Here is a 22,328-nt window from a genome sequence, read left to right on the forward strand (position 1 = left end):
AGAAAAAAAGAAAGTCAAGAAATCTGTGTTTCTTACTTCCCAGCTAGGTCCCCGAATAAATGTAGTCAGAAAAGCATGTTGTCAACAGTAGGCACTGACCTCCAACACCTCAGGGTTGTTTTATTTGAAGAAAAAGCAGATTTGGTTACAAATGGATGGGGTTCTTGCTTTGCACTCCTTGCAATCTATGTAATCCTCATATATTTTTTTCTCATTCTTCATTTACACATTCTACCAAGAAAGCTATGCATATATATTTTTTATCTTTTCTACCAAGAATGTCCTAGTGCTATTCAAAATACTCCATATGAAATAGCCATGCTTTATTTAAAAAACGAAGTTAAACAAAAGGCAAGTGTCAAGCTCTCACCAATTCCACATGTTTAAACATTTTAAAAAGCATACATAATCAATGCCCATTTATACAACTACATAGGAAACTGCTCCTTCCTACAAAGTCTCTCCCAGTTAAGTGACAGAACTTCAAATGACATACTCCTATCAGTTCAGAGAAAGTTACATTTGACTCTACTTCTTCAAATAAGATCAGTAAGATTTTTTTCCTTACTAGTGATCCTTTTTCAGTGAGAGTGCTCAGAATACTCACCAATTCTTCCCATATTTTCCCATGACATATTCAAAAGGGAAAGATCCCAAAACACACAGTAATAGGGCAAGTCACCATCATTAACAGTGAATCACTGGGTTCTACTGAAATCAGTATTGCACTACATGCTAACTTGGATGTAAATTAAAAATATATATGTAAGTAAATAAAAAAATAAAAGGGTTATACTAGACAACTATGTCTACTAATATCTACATAGATTAAACTTTTAAAATGCAACAATGGGGGTGCACCTGGGTGGCTCAGTTCTTCTAAGCATCCAATCCTTGGTTTTGGCTCAGGCCATGATCTCACGGTTCTTGAGTTTGAGCCCCGCATGGTGCTGGCAGTGCAGAGCCTGCTTGGGATTTTCTGTGTCTCCTCTCTCTCAGCCCCTCCCCTCCACTTGTGTGCTCGGTCTCTCTCTCTCTCAAAAATAAATAAACTTAAAAAAAAAAGCAACAATGTTTTTTAAAAAGTTTTTATTTATTTTTTAGAGAGAGAGAGAGAGAACCTGCAAGCAAGTGGGGGAGAGGGAGAGAAAGAGAATCCCAAGCAGGCTCCACACCCCTCAAAAAAGGTTTTATTTTCAAAACACCACAAGCCATACAAAATTCTTAGTCAATTATAAAGGTCTCATGGTATCTGAGCAATCTACCACAGAAACTGTGCAACAAACCACTAATAAACTCAGAGGGCATATGAGTCTCCAAACTTGCAGCAATTTTCAGAGAATACATAATAATATCCAAATTCTGGCTACATTTTTTTATATTCTCAATTGACAAAATGTTGCTACTATTGAAAATGGGGATATTGTTTTGACATATGCTTGGAAATTTCTATTAAGAATTTTTTTAACTTCAAAAAACTTATACTTTTTATTATAAATTAAAAAGAATATGGAGTTGGGGCAGTAGCTCAATCGGTTAAGGGTCTGACTCTTGATTTCTGCTCAGGTTGGTGAGATGGAGCCCCCTGTCGGGCTCCACGCTGACAGCACAGAACCTGCTAGGGATTCTCTCTCTCCCCCTCCCCCACTCTCACTCACTCTCTCTAAATAAACTTAAAAAAATTTTTTTAATTAAAAATATGGAATCAATAAACTTAGGTCCAAGAAAAGGGGTTACTTATTTTTTTTAATAGTTATATGCATATGGCAAAGTATTCAAACAGTACAAAAGGGTATACTGAGAAGTGACCCACCTATGCTTCCAGTAATACCTCTCTCCCCCCAGCAATTAGAGATGCTTTTCCATCTTAGAGACAACCTATGTATATGAAAGTATAGATTTCCATCCTTCCTTTAAACAAAGAAAAACAAAAGACTAATTGCACATGCACAAAACCATACAAATTATCAACTTCTCTGAAAACCAACTCAAATGTTGCAATTCGTTTGGTTTCCACACTACATTCTGGGCACTGGTCCATAAGTGCATATTGTAGGGCCTGACACTTAAGCCTAGATTAGTTTCCAAAAAGTTAAGTCAATGTATTGTTAATCAGCCAAACCAAAACTCTGGAGAATCCTGGAGTTACATTTTAGAAATGATACAAAAATGTTTCTTCTTCCCTCTCCTCTCCCTCTCACCCCAATTTGGATTAACATGCCTGGGGGTGGTGGGGGGTGTGGGGGGTGGGGGGCTGGGACACTACATTTCTAGTTTTTGTAGTGAGGCATACAGATAGTATTTCAGACCCCCTATTATCTAGAGAACACAGAAGGTTCTTCACTCAACTAGACAATTACTATAAAAATATATAACATTGATTATAAAGTACAAGTGCCATTCAAAATTAGTTCGTTCTGTAGATTCTTCATCAGGACAAAACGTCTGGATTTTAGTGCCAGTTTCGTCACTTCGATGATCATGGGCTAATCAGTTATCTGTGTACCTGTTTCCTCCTCTGGAACATCTGAGATAACAGTACCTCCCAGAATTGTGTTTAATGTAGAGCACTTAGAACAATGTCTGACACACAGTAAAGGCTCAATAGATACTTTTAGAACACACAACTCAAGAGTACTTAGGCTCAAGATTAGCTTTTCTTGTATTTGCATTTATCTACTTAATTCAGCTGTCCTACAGGTTGGATGTAACTCTGGGTGTGAATATCTTTTGACTACTGATAATAGATTAGTGGTCTCTGGGTGCTAAACTTACTCAGACACTGTGAGATGCCATTTTTTTCCTTTTTAAAGAATAGGAAATTACACTCAACAAACTTTCAATTCTGTTCTTCAATTTGCCTAAAGTTAGGTAGAAACCAAAATCTTCAAAACCATGTAACATGGAACCATGTAACATTTTCAAAGTAAGTAACCCTATTTTATTTTAATTCCTTTTTTTAGGTGCACCATGGAACACTGCTAAAGCTTTCTAACAAACTTGGCAAATATGCTCTACCACCTTTGCTGAGGGAGCAAGTTGGGAAAGCTAACGCAAACAGATGGCATAAGGTCAGTACCATCAAAAATTCTCTTTAGCCTAAAGAGCTCAATACTAAAAAAAAAAAAAAAAAAAAAAAAAAAAACAACCAGAAGTTAAAATGTAAAGCAACCATAGAATTTCACTCTTCAATGTGCAGAAAAGCTTAGGCCACCTGGTTAAAAGACACACACGCACCTCTATACTACACCTTTCCAAAACCAGAGTTTCCCAATGTTTCCTATCAGCCCATGCCACATAATTCCAAGTCAATTCATCCAACTAAATTTAAGTTCTTCAAATAAAAGAACTTTCTTAAAGAGTAAAAGCCTCTTCCATCTTTGCTCTTCAATGTCTAACTAATGTTATAGAGGCAAGAATGATCTTACAGAAAGATAGCATTTCTTTTATAATATGTATACTATTAATTACTTTTCAGTACAATTATAAATTAAAAGAGGTTCATGAAATCAGGAGTCCACACTAGTATAAATAAAAAAATAATAATTAACAAAAAATGAAAAGCTGTTCCTTATAGGGGCACCTGTGTGGCTCAGTTGGTTAAGTGTCCGACTTCGGCTCAGGTCATGATCTCGCGGTTTGTGTGTTCAAGCCCCGCGTTGGGCTCTGTGCTGACAGCTCAGAGCCTGGAGCCTGCTTCAGATTCTGTGTCTCTCGGTCTCTCGGCCCCTCCCCTGCTCATGCTCTGTCTCTCTCTGTCTCTCAATAATAAACATAAAAAAAAAAATTAAAAAAAAAAAAAGAAAAACTGTTCCTTATAAAGAAAGCAAACTTAAAAACGGTGAAAGACCAGGGCACCTGGGTGGCTCAGTCTGTTAAGCATCTGGCTTCAGCTCAGGCGATGATCTCGCAGTTTGTGAGTTTGAGCCCCACACTGGGCTCTGTGCTAACAGCTCAGAGCCTGGAGCCTGCTTCAGATTCGGTGTCTCCTCCTCTCTCTGTCCCTCCCATGCTCAAGCTCTGTCTCTGTCTCTCAATAATAAATAAAAGTTAAAAAAAAAATTCTCAAAAAGTGGCAAAAGACCAATCAATAGAATTTTTAAACAGTCACTCTTTTGCAAGTATCACAATAACTGATTCAGAGAAGACTCATCAATGGATACTAAAATTAATGGATGAAATTTTGAGTAATGACATATTTACATAGTTTCACGGTATTTCCTAAGACACCTGGGGAAAAGAGATTCAGAGTGAAGAAACCTGTCAGACACAACCTTCATCAAACAAAGTTAATACCACCAGCAATGGGTCAAATCAACAGTATGTTTCCTGATATGATGAAGTACAAAGAACACATTACTTCTGTGGTATTCTTGCTGAAAGTACATAACATGGACTAATCACGAGGACCCATTTTTGAGGAATCAAAATTGAGGAACATTAACAAAACAAGTGATGTATCCTTTTTCAGAAATATCTATGTTTTAAAATACAGAGTTCCAGTCTGGCTCTGGGCTAACAACACAGAGCCTGCTTGGGATTCTCTCTTTCCTTCTCTGCCTACCACCTCCCACTAGTGTTCTCCCCCTGCCCCTCTCTCTTTCTCTCAAAAAAATGAACTTAAAAAAATAAATAAGGGCGCCTGGATGGCTCAATTTGTTGAGTGTGCAACTCATGATTTTCACTCAGGTCATGATCTTAAGGTTTGAGGAATACAGCCCTGTGTCAGGCTCTACACTGACAGCACAAAACCTGCTCGGGATTCTCTCTCTCCCTTCCACTTTCTCTCAAAATAAATTAAAAATTTTTTTTTCTTATTTTCTAAAGACGTATACTGAAGTATTTAGGAAAGGTCATGATGGCTTGAATCTCTTTAAAATGTTTAAAACAAAAGAAACACATATAGCAAAATATTAAAAATCTAGATGACTGGGTATATGCCTCTCCCCAGTTCTTATATGAAAGCTTCCTATTTTTTTCAAGTTTTTAAAAAGGGATTAATTTCTATTCTCTTACAAGGTTACAGAAATTGAAAACTAAATGTATAAGGATCAGATTTTTATTAGGCAATTTACCTGTAGGGCAGGAAGGAACAATACAACTTTCAAAAGGTAAAGATGAAAATCAAACCAAAGAATGATGTAATTCAAGTTAGTTATACTCTAAAGGAGTTGTCCAATCAGAACGAAGATTTGTTGCACTGTCCAAGACTGAAACGACTGGTCACGTGCAACTATTCAATTTTAAGTATATAGAATTTAATATTCAGTTCTCCAGTCACACTACGCACATTTCGAGTACTCAACAGCCACATGTGACTACTATTGGAAGGCACAAAATATACATTTCCATCGCTGCACAGTCTAATGAAGGGCAATGTTTTCAGACGTTTTTCCTGAGAGTCCAACAAGGAGAAAAAGGTAACTTAAAATTAAACTCTGGCAAAATAGGAAGGACAATTGGTAAAGTTATACAAGAATTTCAAACAAGACAAAAAGATGGAGGAAAAAGTAGAACCTTCAAGTTTTAAAGTCCAGATAGCTTGCAGGAGGCTTGAGAGAAAAAAATCTGCAAAGTTCAATACTAGCAGAAGTGAGAACCCAAGGGAAGAACTCCTCAATCTAGGTGCTCTTTCCCCTCAAGAAATCACTACACTTTCAAACAGCAAAGGCCCAGGGTTACAAAGGATTAAGAATGTGCAGATATAATAAGATGTAATTTCTTCGAAAAACAGGAGAAAAGAGAGGCCTGTCTCTATGCTTGATAAACTGCCACTGCCTCAATTTCTAAGATATTCATCAATATCATAACGCTTTTGGAGAAAGATACACAACTGTATGATGAATCTCTAATTTAAAAAATAAGTGTGGAAAAGATTGTATTAAAATCAGAGATATGATAAAAAAAATTTTTATTTTTATTTATTTTGAGAAAGAGACAACATGGGCAGGCACAGAGAGTGAGGGAGAGCCAGAATCCCAGGCAGGCTCCCTGCAATCAGCACAAAGCCCAACACAGGGCTCGATCTCAAGAACCTTGAGATCATGACCTGAACCAAGAGCAAGAGTTGGGATGCTTAACCAACTGAGCCACCCAGGCACCCCTAAAAAAAAAATTTTTTTTTTTTTAACTTCAGCAGAATTAGATTCAGAAATCTATGTTGAAGGCTCATCAGTTTTTAATGACTTAAAAGCTTTGTTTTTCCTGTCTTGATTCTGGAACTATACTTGATTTGACTGTAAACATGGCAACAGAAAAGAGAAAGTGTTCATTCATGCTTGAGCAAAGCATGCCTAGGTGCTACGTGGAGGGTTAAAGTGATTTAGCACACATCAAGCACTTAAAACAGTGCAAGGCCACATAAGCACTCCCTATTTCATGGATTTATTTTATGGATTTCTGCCATTTTACAGTACCTACTCCGGGACTGTGACATCATGATATATACTTTTTCAAAACAGAATGGCTCTGATGTCATCCTACTAACATTACATAGTCAAACCTATGGTAGGCCAATTTGCTTTACTCAAAACACATTACTAAACACAGCTTAGAAAACCCTTTATATATATGGCAGGAATCAGGAACCCAGTGATGGTTAGTACCTTATTAGAATACATTATTGATTAAACTATGAAAATAGTGTTAAAGGGACTGAATGGACTATGGCTGTATGCAATCCAATAATATGCATTTATTATAAAAGGCAGAAAATGCTAGAAGACAATACAACCAGGTAAAACCATGCACTTTCTTTTCTTACATTTATTTTTGAGAGAAAGAGAGAAGGAGAGAGTGCACATGGGAGCAAGCAAGGAGAGGCAGAGGGGGAAAGAATCCTAAGGAGGCTCTGCACTGACAGCAGAGTGCCTGATGTGGGGCTCAATCCCACAAACTGCAAGACTGTGACCTGAGCCAAAATCAAGAGTCAGACGCTTAACCAACCGAGCCACCCAGGCACCCCCATGCTATTCTTCAATGCCCAATTCTTGGACTAAAGAGGAAGACTCTGTTAGCACAGTCTCTATCACACAGCAACCAATCACAATTGTTTGTGCCTACAAACATCATATAATTAAAGGAATATTCGTCTTGCTTTGAGCCTACTAATTTCAACCAACAGTTGTTACATTTGATCAATAGGAACATTCACTGCAAACAGCCTTCTTTATAAGCATACTCAGGGAGTCTGCTTCCTAATGAATGACTGGTAAACTCAGAAGAGAACTCATTTACCAGCTGTATCAGCTGAAAATCAAAATACATGAAAACTTGTGTTTATGACAGCATTACTAAAAACATGTATCATAATTAGTGCTTAGCTTTACACTTTCCAGATCCTTCCTCCTGGTTTCATCTGAAGAGTTACAATGGAAAGGAAGTACATACAAGCTAGTATATTTCAGATGAGTCTATTTTGTAGGTACTCCATGTATTGTCCTATTTCAGTTACCTTTTCTGTAAATGAATCCTGTATCTTGATAAAGACTTACTAGTAAGTGTTACCACTAGAGAGTTAAGAAGTCAACAATTTGAGAGACCTGCTGATACCTGGATATCACTCAATGCTGTTATTTTTTTCAATGTAGTTACTTTGAAGTTAAGTGCCTGAAGATTTGGTTAACTTCCTATCCCAAGTATTCCACTCAGCATAATTTCCTTTAAAAACCCCTAAACATCCTCTACCTTCATTAATATCAATCACAGTGGAAAAAAAAAAAATGCTGACACCAGTCACTTCACTGAGCCCTTGAAACTAGCCATGAAACTAGCAGAATGTCAAATAAAAACTGCAGTTTGTCTTCTACAGGAAATGAAGACAAATGCTGAGAATGCAGCATTCCTTTAGTTCTTCCATCAACAGGATACTGGCCATTGTTTTGTGTACTCCACACATTTCAAGCAAGAAGTAAAAATGCTTTTAACTCTTGCTGACCCTTTGCTTCCACTCCATGTTAGCCTTTCAGGCAATCACGGTCTCTTAGAATTTGACTCTGGTCACTCACTCCAAAATTAAGTACTATATTCAAGAAGGAACCACAGTTGGACTGTAAGACTATTAGTTTTTTGGTAAATTATCAGGAAACTCAAAAAGAATTTTTCCTACTTGTAGCCAACTACTGACTGGAAAATTTTAAAACCTTAAATTTGACTCACTCTTAAAATTAAAACAGTCCAATAATTAGATGAAATATTACACCTCGATTCTGATCAAACTACAGGGGAATATTGGGAAGTTTTTAAGTCTCAAATCTTGCAGATTCTCCAAGGTCATGTCCTTTTCCACATAAATGTCATTCAGCTGGCACAGAACAAGTGAATGCTACCAAAATCATAACTGATTATAGGTATGTATGTTATGTGTGTTAGGAGAAGGGAAGGGGGGTCGTAGACTTTATCCAAACACTCTTTTTGAAGTACTAGAAATGAGGCTTACTTTGAGGGTCCAAGATTATAAAACTTAGAGCTGACCTAACCTAAAATTCTTCAAAGGATGATGTGAATGTCCCTAGGCAGACACCACAGGCTTGGTTTCCTGGTTTAAGTAACTAAAACATCTGGTTAGTTTCCTTACTATTAAAACTGTAAAGGTCCCAAAGAAATTTCATTCTATGACACAACTTCTCAACAACTTCCCAAAATGTATTTTTAAGTGGGAACCCAGTGATTCAGCCCAACCCCGTTACTGCTGCACATATTCATGTCTTTTTCTAACTTATACCAACATATCTGCTAGGAAATTAGACATTATGTGGTTAGTGCTCATTTTCCTAGTTGGAGCAATCATTTAAAGCATGATCAGCACAGAGGTGCTACAAGTTACAAGGCCAGAATCAATTTTTTACGTGAATCACTGGAATATTTCCTTGTGAACCTAAATGCCAAAAATTCCAAGTTCAACAGAATGAATGAATTAACACTCAGCATGGAGAGTTACAAGCTTTCTCAAAATCATTTAATATTAACAAATTCAGGGAGTCTGAAACATTAAAATAACTAACTGACCAGGATTTATTTTCCAATACCTATTGAGCATCTATTATTTGGCAACTTAACATCAACTGAATATTTTATAGCCTGCTATTTATGTGTGAAACTGCTTTTCTTTACTTTCTGTTAAGCTATAAATTTGTCATCACTACAAAGGTAACAACCTACAAGGAAAATAACAGGTTTTAGGCTCAGAGAATTTAGAGTGTACAATTTGTATGTAGCTCATATCTTCTAAAAAATGGAAAAAACCTTCCATCCCAAACCCTATAGATACTGCTTCACTGTGGTCAGGGAAAGGGTATGCTATGGATGCTTATAGATTTTTTTTTTTTTTAATTCATGGTACTAAAACTTCCCCAGGCCTGTCTCAAATGCTGAACGCTTTAAATCTTGTTTCCTCTTTCATAGCAGTTAAATTTTCTTCCATTGTCTAAAAAGAGCTTCCATTCCAATTATTTTGGTTTCTATAACTCTTAGATTTGTAACCTATTCTGTCACACCTCCTGTTCTTTTAATTCTGGGATTTTCTCTAAATTTAAAATCTTCAAGTTAATCTTCCACATTGCTGATGTCCACAGGGGCAATTCTGCTAACTGCTCCAGGATCAACTGTTTCTGTATATATTCTATTACTGCAGCTTTCTATTTGTATTGTATCAAGTTTCTTTACATGCCACAGATAATGCCAACAGTTCTCTGAAGTTTTCTTCCAGTTCCAATAGAAAAAAACTTTTAAAGATTTCCTCAGATCTCTTCCTAGTTCTAAAGTATTTTTTCCATAATCATACATTTTAATTAAAAGCTACTGTATGCCAGACACCACACTAATACAGACAATTCTACAGTAAATGAGCTATGGCCTCCTGTATTCAGTGCATAACAAGCACACAGTAATTACAACGGTGCAATTACAAGGGATGCATGCCTAGCCCAAATATATGTAGGGGAATACATGGTGTCTCAGAAGAAATTGAAATACCATCTAAAGAAGGACACACAGTTAAAGAGAGGACAGAGGGGCGCCTGGGTGGCATGGTCGGTTGGGTGTCCGACTTCGGCTCAGGTCACGATCTTGCGGTCCGTGAGTTCGAGCCCCGCGTCAGGCTCTGGGCTGATGGCTCAGAGCCTGGAGCCTGCTTCCGATTCTGTGTCTCCCTCTCTCTCTGCCCCTCCCCCGTTCATGCTCTGTCTCTCTGTCTCAAAAATAAATAAATGTTAAAAAAAATTAAAAAAAATAAAGAGAGGACAGAGCTACAAAACTTGGGACAGAACAGATAGAACTAAAAATACCATTATGTACCCAAGTAGGGTGTTTATTTTAGCAAGCAGACCATTCCCTAGACACTCAAAAAAGCTTTTGACTAGTATTAGAATGCAGAAAAACTAGAACTCTCATACATTGCTGGTGACGATGTAAAATGATACACCTGCTATGAAAAAACAGTTGGACAATCCCTCAAAAAATTAAAACACAGTTCTAAACCATATGACCTGGCAATTTCACTCCTCAGTATATATCCAAAAGGACTGAAAATAGGTATTCAAACAAAAACTTTAATGTTCACAGCAGCACCATTCATAATAGCCAACAGGTGGAAAGAATCCAAAGGGGAAAGTGGGTGATGGGCATTGAGGAGGGCACCTGTCAGGATGAGCACTGGGTGCTGTATGGAAACCAATTTGACAATAAATTTCATATTAAAAAAAAAAAAAGAAAAAGAAAAAATATTTAGTCATCTGAAAAAAACAGAATCCAAATGTCCATCAACTACTGAAAGGACAAATAAAATGCAGTATATCTTCTACTCAATGGAGTATTGAGTAAAGGAATGAAGTATGGGATACATACTACAACATGGATGAACCTCAAACATTATGCTTAGTAAACATTAGACAAAAAAGGTCACATATTGTATGAGTCCACTGATAGGTAAATCTGTAGGGAGAGAAAGCACATTAGTGGTTGCAGGGCCCCCGCCGCCCCCCCCAATGAGATACTTCTTAATGAATTTGGGGTTTCCTTTTGGGAGATGAAAAGGTTTTGGAAGTAGATACAGGTGTTGGTTGCACAATGTTGTCAATGTACCATTAAATTGTTCACTTTAAAATGATTAATTTTAAATAAATTTCATATATTGAAGAAAAAAATAAAAATAAATAAATAAAATGATTAATTTTAGGTTGTATGAATTTTATCTCAATTTTAAAAGATCTTTGGCCCTATTAAATTCTTAGGAATTAGATATGCTTAATACATACTTCAAGTAGTCATTTGACTTAGTTTATAAAGACATTTAAAACTATAAGATAACTTACAGGGGTGCCTGCCTGGCTCAGTCAATAGAGCATGACAGTCTTGATCTCAGCGTTGTGAATTCAAGCCCCATGATGGGGGCATGGAGCCTACTTAACAATAAATAAATAAAATTATAAAATAATTTACTTGAAAATGTTTTTCTACTCTTCACATTTCAGAAACCATGTTAACTCTTCATATGCACTTTTTTATACCAGTGTTTCCATAAACACTGGAAAATCCTCTCCATTCCATTAAAGTGCTTTAAAAAAAAAAAAAAAAAAAAATCCAGGGGCCCCGGGTAGCTTAGTTGGTTAAGCATCTGACTTCAGCTCAGATAGATCATGATCTCGCAGTTTGTGGATTCAAGCCCCATCCCATGTTGGGCTCTGTGCTGACAGCTCAGAGCCCGGAGGCTGTTTTGGATTCTGTGTCTCCCTCTCAAAATAAATAAGCATTAAAAAGAAAACAAAATTTGAATCCATTAAGGTACAATCATGGGAATTTTAGAACATACCTAAAATTCCATCTGCATATTAGGAGAATTGTTTTTTTCACTTGTTTCTGGATTATGATCTCCAGAAATATACCCCTAATAGATTGAGTTTTTGAGGGATACTTAAAATGTTTCTTACCCCATCCAACAGTTATAACTGTGAGGCCAGAGAACAATAATTATTAGATATGTTACATTTACCTCTTACCAATCCAGATGGATTTCAAGCCTATGATAGCCTTCAATGAACATGTTGCAGTAATTGAAATAGAAGTTAGCTGTGAGAGGACTCAATAAATGTGGAGACTTGGTAAGGCTTTTAATATAAGGGAACTCCTTCTTGAAGAATATTTTATAGTAAAAAAGAAAATCACCTTAGATTTACCTAGTTCAAAAGGGAGAAATATACAGTACCAAAGAGAGTGGAGAAAGACAAGAATTTTGTAAACCATGTTCTCCCTATGGGTTTTTTCCCTAATTATTCACCCTCAATGAATTATCCAAAGTCACCTGTTTGCCAAGTTGAGTATACATGATTAATCTTTGGCTTCACTGTGTCCACTATGGTGGTTTTTAAGTCCTTTTTGTCAGCTAGTCAGAAACAGATGAAGGCAACTCTCCCAAATCCCATTTTCATCTACTCTGATTCTCAGTCAATAGATGGGAGTCATCAAATGGATTCTCCTCTAGAGCCTGGAGGAAGGATACAATCCTGCCAAAACCCTATCATCTCCTATGGGATTCATTTCAGCCTGTCCTCTAAAACTGTAAAATGAATTTGTTTAAAGCATTACATATGTGTGTGTGTGTGTATACACACACACACACACACACACACACACACACACACACACACACACACACACCCCCCCAAGGTCATCAGAAACTGCAATCCCTAGGATCCCCAGAGTGCATCACTATTAGAGTTCTTCCCTTCCCTACTCCAGAAATGGACTGGATGTGGAAAATAAAAGGAAAGGGCCACCTGGGTGGCTCAGTCAGTTAAGTGTCAAACTCCTGACCTCAGCTCAGGTCATAATCTTGCAGTTCCTGAGATAGAGCCCTATGCTGGGATTCTCTTGGGATTCTCTCTCCCCTGCCTCTCCCCAACTTGTGTTCTTTCTCTCTTTCTCAAAATAAACAAACACTAAAAAAAGAAAAAGAAAATAAAAGGAAAGAATCTGGTGTAACTCCAAGATCTTGGCTTCAATAACTGGGTACATGGTAGTTTTTTTTCCCTTTTGCATGGCATATATATTCTACTCTACTGGATAAAGGGAGACTCCGCTCTAGCACAGGGCTAAGAAAGAATACTTGAGTATCTGTATAAGCTAAGTATTATGATATAAACACAAAAACACACCCCAGTATAACTTTCCAATTGCCAAAAAGTATTATTTTAACTTAATGAGGAAGTTCAGAAAAGATAAAAAGATCTCAAACATCTGAGACATTTTCCACAAGAGAACACAGGAGAATTTAAATTTTTTAATGTGGCAAAATGATTTCAATGCACTCAATTCCTATTATTTCAGAAATAAGCTTTAAAATCTGCTTTACTTCAGAACTTAAAAGTCCTATTTACCCAATGAGTCAGAACAGGAAGTACGAATATAACTTACTGGTAGTTCTACCTCCAAAGCAAAACCAAGCCTGTAACCATTTCTCCCCTCTATGGTTATGCTATTCACACTGAGCAAGCATGTTCAACTCCCACTTTCCTCCTCACCCCCACCTCAAGTGCCACTTTTCCTAGAGTTCTATTCAAGTTTTACATTACAAAACATTTACATTTACAAAAACATAAATAATACAGTAAAATAGAAGTTTCCTGCTTTCATAAGTGGCTTTAAACTAAAACATATTCACACTCTTGTCATTAAGAAAAACTCTCTTATAGACATGTTTGAGAAGTTCAGCTTTGAGAGGGATAAAGATAATCCTCATTACCAGTTAACCTGATCCCAATCATTCTGCACAATTTTCTAGTGGGAACTTGAATAAAGCCCTTTAAAAACATCATCTAGGGGCGCCTGGGTGGCGCAGTCGGTTAAGTGTCCGACTTCAGCCAGGTCACGATCTCGTGGTCCGTGAGTTCGAGCCCCGCGTCGGGCTCTGGGCTGATGGCTCGGAGCCTGGAGCCTGTTTCCGATTCTGTGTCTCCCTCGCTCTCTGCCTCTCCCCCGTTCATGCTCTGTCTCTCTCTGTCCCAAAAATAAATAAACGTTTGAAAAAAAAAAAATTTTTAAACATCATCTAAATAGCCACTTAAAGCATAGAAAGTCAAATGTTAGCTCACTGGCCCCTACTTTTCTTATAATATAAAAACTATTGGGGTGCCTGGATGGTTCAGTCAGTTGGGCATCCAACTCTTGATTTCAGCTCAGGTCATGGTCTCACAACTTGTGGGTTCAGGCCTGCATCAGGCTCTGCACTGATAGTTCGGAGCCTGCTTAGGATTCTCTCTCTCTCCCTCTCTGCCCCTCTCCTGCTATTGAGCATGCAAGCATGTGCTCTCACACTCTCTCAAAATAAAATAAAACTTAAAAAAAAGAACTATTGACCTAAAAACAAACCACTGGCAGAATGTGTACATCAAAAGACACCACAACATAGATGCAAACAAACTGCTATATTTTGCAGTTCAAATTATATAGACCATTCATCAATGTGCCACACTGCAAAAAGACCAAGTATTAAAGTCTGGCCATCCACTTATTAGCTGTCTGACCCTACAGATTAACTGCCATGAACTTCAGTTTCCTCAAGTGCAAAATAAGGCTAACCCTACCTATCTGATGAGATTTTCTTGCTAATTAAATAAGATCATGAACATACAATATTTAGCAGTGTCCTCAGTACACAGGTATTCAAATAACTCTAATGGTCAATTAATTTTGATCTTGTAGATTTCAGGACAATTTTGTTTTGTTTGTTTTACTTTAGAGAGAAAGTACAAATGGGGGAGAGGAACAGAAGGAGAGAATCCCAAGTAGGCTCCACGCTCAGGGTGAAGCCCAACATGGGGCTTGATACCACAACCCCAGAATCATGACTTGAGTGGAAATCAAGAGTTGAACGCCCAACCAACTGAGCCACCCAGGTGCCCCAAGATTTGGTGAATAGTTAGGGCAAATTTAAGTTAGGGCAAAATAGAGGCATATGGGTGCCTAAGTCAGTAAGAGTCCAACTTCAGCTCAGGTCATGATCTCAGGGTATGTATGTGAGTTCGAGCTCCACATCAGGCTGTACGTTGTCAGTGCGGAGCCTGCCCCTACCCCTACCCCACGTTGTGTGTGTGTGCGTGCTTGCTCTCTAAAAATAAACACTTTTTTTTTTAAAGTTAGGGCAAAATAAATTATATCTTTCATAACACACAAAAAAAGGAAACACAAAATCCAACTCTGACAGCTGGGTTTTGCATAATGCATTTAGATCCAAGCCTCCTGCCATCCCTTTGGGTTAAGAGCATTAGCCACAGGCACTTGGCCAAGAAGGGGGGAAAAACATCTAGAGCTGACTTTGTGAAGTAGCTTCATCACGACATATATGCGAATAAATTTAGAGAAATAACCTCATTCTAATATAAAGGATTGAAATATCAGTTATGAACTCATTTCCCATGTAAGTGAGAACATTCATTTCAACATAGGACATATATAACACCAGCGAAGGTCTGATTGGCATTTCAGGCGGGTATTTTATCAGATATGATGATCAGGTTTGTCAAATGTATCTGACCAAGGAACACTAATTAAAAATGTACCAATGGCATACAGTGAGAGCTCATGGAATATAATAAAAAAATTAAAAATTTTCTTTCTTTTGGGCACATGTCAGAGAGGGATCACTTTTGTATCATACAAATATTTCTATTAAGTCTTGCACAGCATCAGACATTATATAACGTGTTGCAATTATGTGTGGACAGCCTTTGCCAGTTAACCAACGCAAGCTATAGTCAGTATTGTTCATCACTTTGTCCCTAGTCTAACATAGTTGCTGATAAGTACTCAAATCTTAGGTAATTATCAAACACTTATAAACCATAAAAATCTAGGTGTGCAAATAAAATACTGTATCACTGGTGGTGAGCTACATGAATAAAATGTACTGGACAAAAATTTTATACCCCACAATTCATGTTCCTAAACTGCTACATCAAGTACTTTCACATACATGACCTCAGATCTTTACAGTAACTTTGTGAAGCAGCAGGCCTATTTTACTGAGAAACAGAAAAGGTTAGTTTTGGTTTTTTTTAATGTTTATTTATTTTTGAGGGAGAGAGTGAGACAGAGCACGAGCAGGGGAGGGGCAGAGAGAGAGGGAGACACAGAATCTGGAGCAGGCTCCAGGCTCTGAGCTGTCAGCACAGAGCCCAACGCGGGGCTCAAATCCACAGACTACAAGATCACGACCTGAGCCAAAGTCAGACGCTTAACCTACTGAGCCACCCAGGTACCCCCAGAAGAGGTTAGTCTTAACCCATGTTCTCCAATACTATAGCCACATTTCACAAGCCACATGTGATCTGAGCACCTGGAATGTGGTTGCTGTGACTGAATTTATTTTAAAATTTAATTAAAACTAAATAGTAACTGATAATTGATTCAATTATGGAAAACTTATGTTTGGATAACCTAGATAAGCAAATCTGCTTTTTCAACTGTAAATATCATGAAATCTAAATACAGAATATTTCCAATGAAAAGAGGGTCTGAAAGGAGATGTGCTTAACTGTAAAATACAAATCAGATTTTGAAAAATCACTACCCCAAGAAAGGAATGTAAAATATCTCATTTGAAAATTTTATACTCCTTACATGTCGAAATTTTAACATTCTGGATCAAATTAGAACATCCTCAGAGCAAAGTCCAACAGGAAAAAAGCGAAGTAGGATACTGTATAACTTCTCTTAAGGCCAATCATCCTATTTCTTTGAAATATTTTGTGTCCAAAGATCCAGGTTCAAATCCCATTCTGATACTGTGTTCCCTTGGACAGTATCCCTTGGGGATTAAGTGAAGACTGAAAGCACCCAGCCACATATATTCATAGGGCAAAACAGGCTCTCACAAGAAGTCTACTGTTCCCTTCATTCACTAGTCACTGTTCATCACCACCACTTCCCAAAAGAGACAGTATTCAACTAACATTTTTTTTTCCAACAACTTTCAAATAATGAATGTTTTAATTTTGGTTAATAAAATGTTCTAAACATACAAATATGGGTGATCAGATAAACCTTCATTCTTACCAAGCCTATAAATGTACAGTCCAATGTAGTAGACAATAGGCTGATGTGGTCATCTACATTTAAACTAATTAAAAAGAAATAAAAGTAAAAACTTAGTTCCTCAGTGACACAAACCATATTTCAGTATCCTTATGTAGCTAGTATATATTCTTTTTTTCCTTTTTTTTAAAATATTTATTTATTTGGGGGAGAGTGCAAGCAGGGAAGGGGCAGAGAGAGCGAGACAGAGGACCTGAAGCAGGCTCGGAGCTGACAGGCTGACAGCAGTGAGCCTGATGTGGGGCTCAAACTAACAGTGAGATCAAGACCTGAGCCAAAGTCAGATGCTCAACCGACTGAGCCACTCAAGTGTCCCACTAGTATATATTTTCATCATGGAAGAAAGTTCTTTTGGACAGTAGCTCTCAAAAAGAAAAATCACATCAGTAATAGTGACAGGAAAAAACATACTGTTAAATATAATTCAAATATCACAGGTTAAGATTTCTAAAATCACGTATTTCACTATACACTAGCACGAAAACGACCGTTGTTCTATATACACACAGTTCCACGTCTTACATTATCTCCTAAACAGAATGCAAGCATATTCACCACAATTAGCCACACCCCTTTAAGTAAATAGACCATTAGGAAAATTCTGAAAAACATGATACATCTTAAACTTGAAAGCTATTCCCAAGGTAAACTGCTGCAGAATTCCAGGCAGTATGCCTCTTCCAAGCAGTATAGTTAAGCATATACAATATCACAATAATAGCGGGCACTGCTCTCTCTTTGCAAATCAAAACAGCCATAGCAAGAACTTCTACCATTCAATTCACAACACATTCCAGGCCTGCATTTATGGATCAAAGAGAAAAAAAAAAAAATGGGTGGGGAGATTTTTAATTGCAGAACTCAAGAACCTGGGTATACAGTAAAATGTGCCAATCAGCATAAAGATACTTAATGTGCCAAGAACTGAGAATTGCAGGCAATATTTTACGTATAGTCTAGGATGTTTTTTACAATCTGCAACTCTAGCATTATCTTGCCCAAATAGGCACTCATCTGTTGACTATCAGCCTAGCAATCCTGAACACACACACACACACACACACACACACACACACACACACACCCTTCATAACTTAAAATACTTAACATTCATTTCATATAATTCCAAGCCTTGATGACAGATCCTTCAGTTGGACAGAATAGTTAAAAATAAATTCATTTACAGTTCACCTTTGGAAATTTTCACAAAAACTAACTCTACACTCAAGTTCCTCAATTCTTGTTCCCAATTTTTATCCTAAGTGTTTCAGAAAATTTTCTGCTACTTAGCAAACTGGCAGAACTCAGGCCAAAGACCTGAGGTGCCTATTAAAATAATACTCATTAATTTTTTAAAAAAGAGAAGGGATAAAAATGAGAAGTTAGGAGATACTCTGTAAGAAGTTGGTGACTGGGGCCCTTTGCACCATTAACCATTATTAACTGGAAGTTCACAGACCCACTAGCAAGCTTAACTTTAGGCATGGCATATTACTACAAAAAAATGACTGAATTCTCCAAATACATTTGCAAAGCTGCTTTATACTCAAATCTTCAAATTATTTCAAAAGGAAATGGTTTCACTTGAATATATGGAGAAACTCAGAAATCAGACCCATATTAAATCTGTCTTCAATTAGTGACAAGGTGAGATTCCAATCTCTGGGATTATTTAACAATTCTCATCTCGTCTTTAATCGAAATGAAAAGCTACTGCTCAAATCACCACTAGTTAAGAAATAGGGTTTACTAATGGGACATACCTCTGCCTTGTAAACCAACAGTACCTGTTTCTGTCTATAATTTACAAACATTTATCTACAGAAAGATTATATTTCAGCAACACTCTAGTGTGAGAATGAGCCTGTGTTTTCCCCTCACACCTAAAAATATTATTTTCCCAACTCTTTACATTCATTTACACCCCCACTTTAACAGAAAGAACACAGCAATTAAAACTTGGAGCAAAAACAAGAACTTCTCTGTGTCCACTGTCACTTAACATTTTTTAACCTTTTGTAAAAGTGTTCCATTACTTCAAATGAGTTATCTGAAAAGCACAGATGACTAAAGGTGTGTTACTTATTTTTTAGATTTATTCATTACAATTCAAAACTTAAAGGAAAAAAATTTCTTGCTGATGCAAAGATGATTAATACCTGTAAAGAAATAATGAAGTTATGTTACTGATAGCCTAAATAGTCCTTTTTATTAACCTTTTTATTAACAAGAATCCTTTATACCAACTGGAGAAAGTAAATAAAATAGCTTTCAACGGTAAGGTGTCCAATAGGCCACTAACACTAATATCATGTCAAACCACGGCATCTTTTATCATTATGAATTCAGGCCTTCAGAAGATGAGCTGAGGCAGGCCTCTTTGAGGGGGTATTTGGGAAGAAAACAAAATACATGAATAAATTACTGCAGCCAGAGTAAAACCAGGGTTGGTGAACTAAGAAAATCAGAAGCTCAAAAACGGCTTAATTCAGTCAAGCCCTCCAATGATCATCTATCTGCCTGGGCCCGCCACGGGCAAACTGCCAGATAAGACAGTATGTTGCATAGGAAAATGCACCACGGGGAAGAACTCTAGAACCTACTAAAAGTAAGCCAATTGCAGACCAAACAACCTTGCATATCTCAGAACAGGTATGCTCTATCTCCAGGACTCTATTTCATTCCATGCAATCCTGAAGGAAGTACTTACGCCAAGCCCACAACTACCTGCTATACTCCAGCAGACCCCAAGATAACCTATGGATAACTCTTTCCCACCTCTTAAAACGAAAGAGGGGATAAAAGCTGCATCATCCCCAGAGAAATCAAGAAAGGAAAAAAAGACGAGTACCCCTAGGGACCTTGACCCCACGCACTGAGACTGACACCGCCCTGAGAAATACGTTCCCCCATTTACCCTCCTCCTGGTTCCTTCAGTGACCTTCTGTTCCTACTGCCTCAGGGAAGGCTTGAGGCAAGTCACTGCCGTTCCACCCACCCCCTGGGGAAGGTGCCTTTCCCAGTTGAGAGCCGCAGAGGGAGGAAGAAAAAAGGTTGCTCCTCCCCAGCCCACCCGCCCCACAACTGCCGAATACAGACACGATGGGGAAAGGGAAGAGAAGAGCAATCGGAGATGACAGCTCTGCACTGGCCTAGGGACTGAAAATCCTTGCTGTGGAAGAAACGCGGGAGATTCCTTCCCACCCCCCACCCCCACCCCACCCCCCGCCAAGCAACCCAAATGAATGAACTGAATAAAACGGCAAGGGGGGGAGGGGGTTAGAATGCGCAGTTTTTACCACCCAGGAAGCGAAAATAGAGGCCCTCGAACCCAGGCCTGGCCTCGCTGCCTTTTGCACCCCGACTCTCGTCCTTTCTATTCAAGTCCCACACCATTAACCCTTAGGCTTTCCAAGATAGCGCCCCTATCCTCCATCTACCCCAATACCCCAAGCACCGATACCCACCCCGCTCCGATCCTGCTTTTTGCTTGGGCCCAGACTCCAGCCTCTTCCTTCCTACTACCCTTTCCACAGCCCTCATAGGCCCGAACCCAGCCGCACCTGGAGATGCTCCTGAAAACGAATTGGCAGAATCTGGGCCATGGCGCTGTCGGGGTGTATGGTCTCCTCCTGTCACTGGGGCTGCGGGGCAGTGGCTGCCCAGGCTCTCCAAGGGAGAGGAGGAGAAGGGGGAGGGGGAAGGCTGGACTCAGCAGGATACTCTCCGGGGACGCAGGAAACTGGCAGGCAGACGAAAGAGCTCGGGTCGGGGGCGGAGGCTCCAGGGTCCGGGAGAGCCGCAATGGCGGAACCGGGCGCAGCGCAGACTCCGGAAACGGCTGAGCCCTGCGGAGGGATCCCGACGACAGAACTCCGCCCAAGTCACCTCACCCCCTCCGCCTTATGTACCCCTCCACGGAGTGCCGCGGTGCAGTGAGGCGCAGGAATTCGGGGCGCAGTACGCCATGGAGCTCTCGCTTACTGCTGCGCCACGAGGGTAAATTAGAGGAATCGGAGGGACTACTTTTTTAGACTCATCACTTTCCCCAGCCTCCTTCTTTTCCTCCCCCCCCCTTTTTTTGCATTTTGCCACATCATGCGACTAGCAGTGACCGACGTCATTTCCGTGGGCGCTTAGGTCCCACCCACGTACTTCCGGGTGCACGTGATGCTGGTCAGGAAGGGTCGGCTGATAGCTGCCAGAGTGCGGGGCGAGTTCTATGGAAGTGTAGTGTCTCCTGAGAATAGAGTGGCTGTTGGGCTGCTGTGAGGAATGGCGGTGTTACTCACTTTCCTTCTGGGCCCTGCCTATTTAAATTGATTCCCATACGAAGAGGACGTGGCGTGGGTAGATGGGCTCAGCCTCCCGCCCTCTCCGTGACTCAGGGAAACGGCCTCCTTGCAAGAGCGCTCTCTTGGCAGCCGCCTGCAGCACTCCTCCCCCGCCTACTTTCAAACCGTGGGTGGTTTCTTACATCTCAGGGAGTGGGAATGAAATGGGGTTTAAGATACTGCCTGCCCTTATGCACACCGTCCTGACGCTTGGAGAAGCTGACGCTTGGATTCTAACTAGAATTAGCAATCTCTTTGTACGTTACCTAAATAATTGGCCCAAAGGACAGTGAAGGCCATTTATGAGGTGTCTGAAGCTGGCCTGATAGCTTTTATTTCTGCGGACATTTTGGCGGACACGTATGTGACATGAGTCAAGCTTGGTATAAAGAATTAGAGTATCATATATGTGCTACAGAATTGGACCAAAATTGTGATAGGATTTTTTAGCCACATCAAATGAGTCTGAAAGATCTCGATAATTAGTTTAAGGGAGAAGTTTGACACCTTTAAGGGTCTATGGTGTGATTAACACACGTTCTTCGAAAAAGGGTTTAGCTGTTAATTGGTGTATTTCAGTGGGACCACCTTAACATTGCCCATTAATGAGCAGCGTTTGGGAATGTAAGCGCTTCAAACCTGGCTGGCACATCTTGTCTTCTAACAGCATTAATAGAACTATGGTATTCATTATCAATTAATAACCTTCCCAGTAGTTTATTGCTAAGGTATAAGCTGTAATATTTCGTTAATGGCACAAATGCAATAAAGGATACAAGAATTTAGTTCTGTACCTTTCATCTTTATAGGAGATGTGATAATTTTTCCAGAAAGATCTTGAGGAAAAATAAGCACATAGTAATTCTTTTTACTGGCCTTTTCAGTTAAACATAAAACCCTATTAGGTAT

At 38.9% G+C, this 22,328-nt stretch overlaps 1 protein-coding gene across 4 annotated transcripts in view; it reads right to left on the reverse strand.

Moving 5' to 3' along the window:
* Nucleotides 1-21,013, reverse strand: part of CLTC (clathrin heavy chain) — a 65,936-nt gene extending 44,923 nt beyond the window's left edge. Inside the window, exon 1 of one of the 4 annotated variants that reach the window (XM_040496953.1) lies at nt 20,649-21,013. In XM_040496953.1, the coding sequence (XP_040352887.1) occupies nt 20,649-20,690 (42 nt within the window). In that variant the 5' untranslated portion in view covers nt 20,691-21,013. The remainder of the gene's footprint in view (nt 1-20,648) is intronic. The other 3 variants (XM_040496954.1, XM_040496955.1, XM_040496956.1) reach the window with 3 other exon arrangements.
* Between the last annotated feature and the right edge of the window lie 1,315 nt (nt 21,014-22,328).

Source organism: Herpailurus yagouaroundi, unplaced genomic scaffold, assembly GCF_014898765.1.
Source record: "Herpailurus yagouaroundi ecotype Mexico unplaced genomic scaffold, PumYag 189, whole genome shotgun sequence".
Taxonomy (NCBI): domain Eukaryota; kingdom Metazoa; phylum Chordata; class Mammalia; order Carnivora; family Felidae; genus Herpailurus; species Herpailurus yagouaroundi.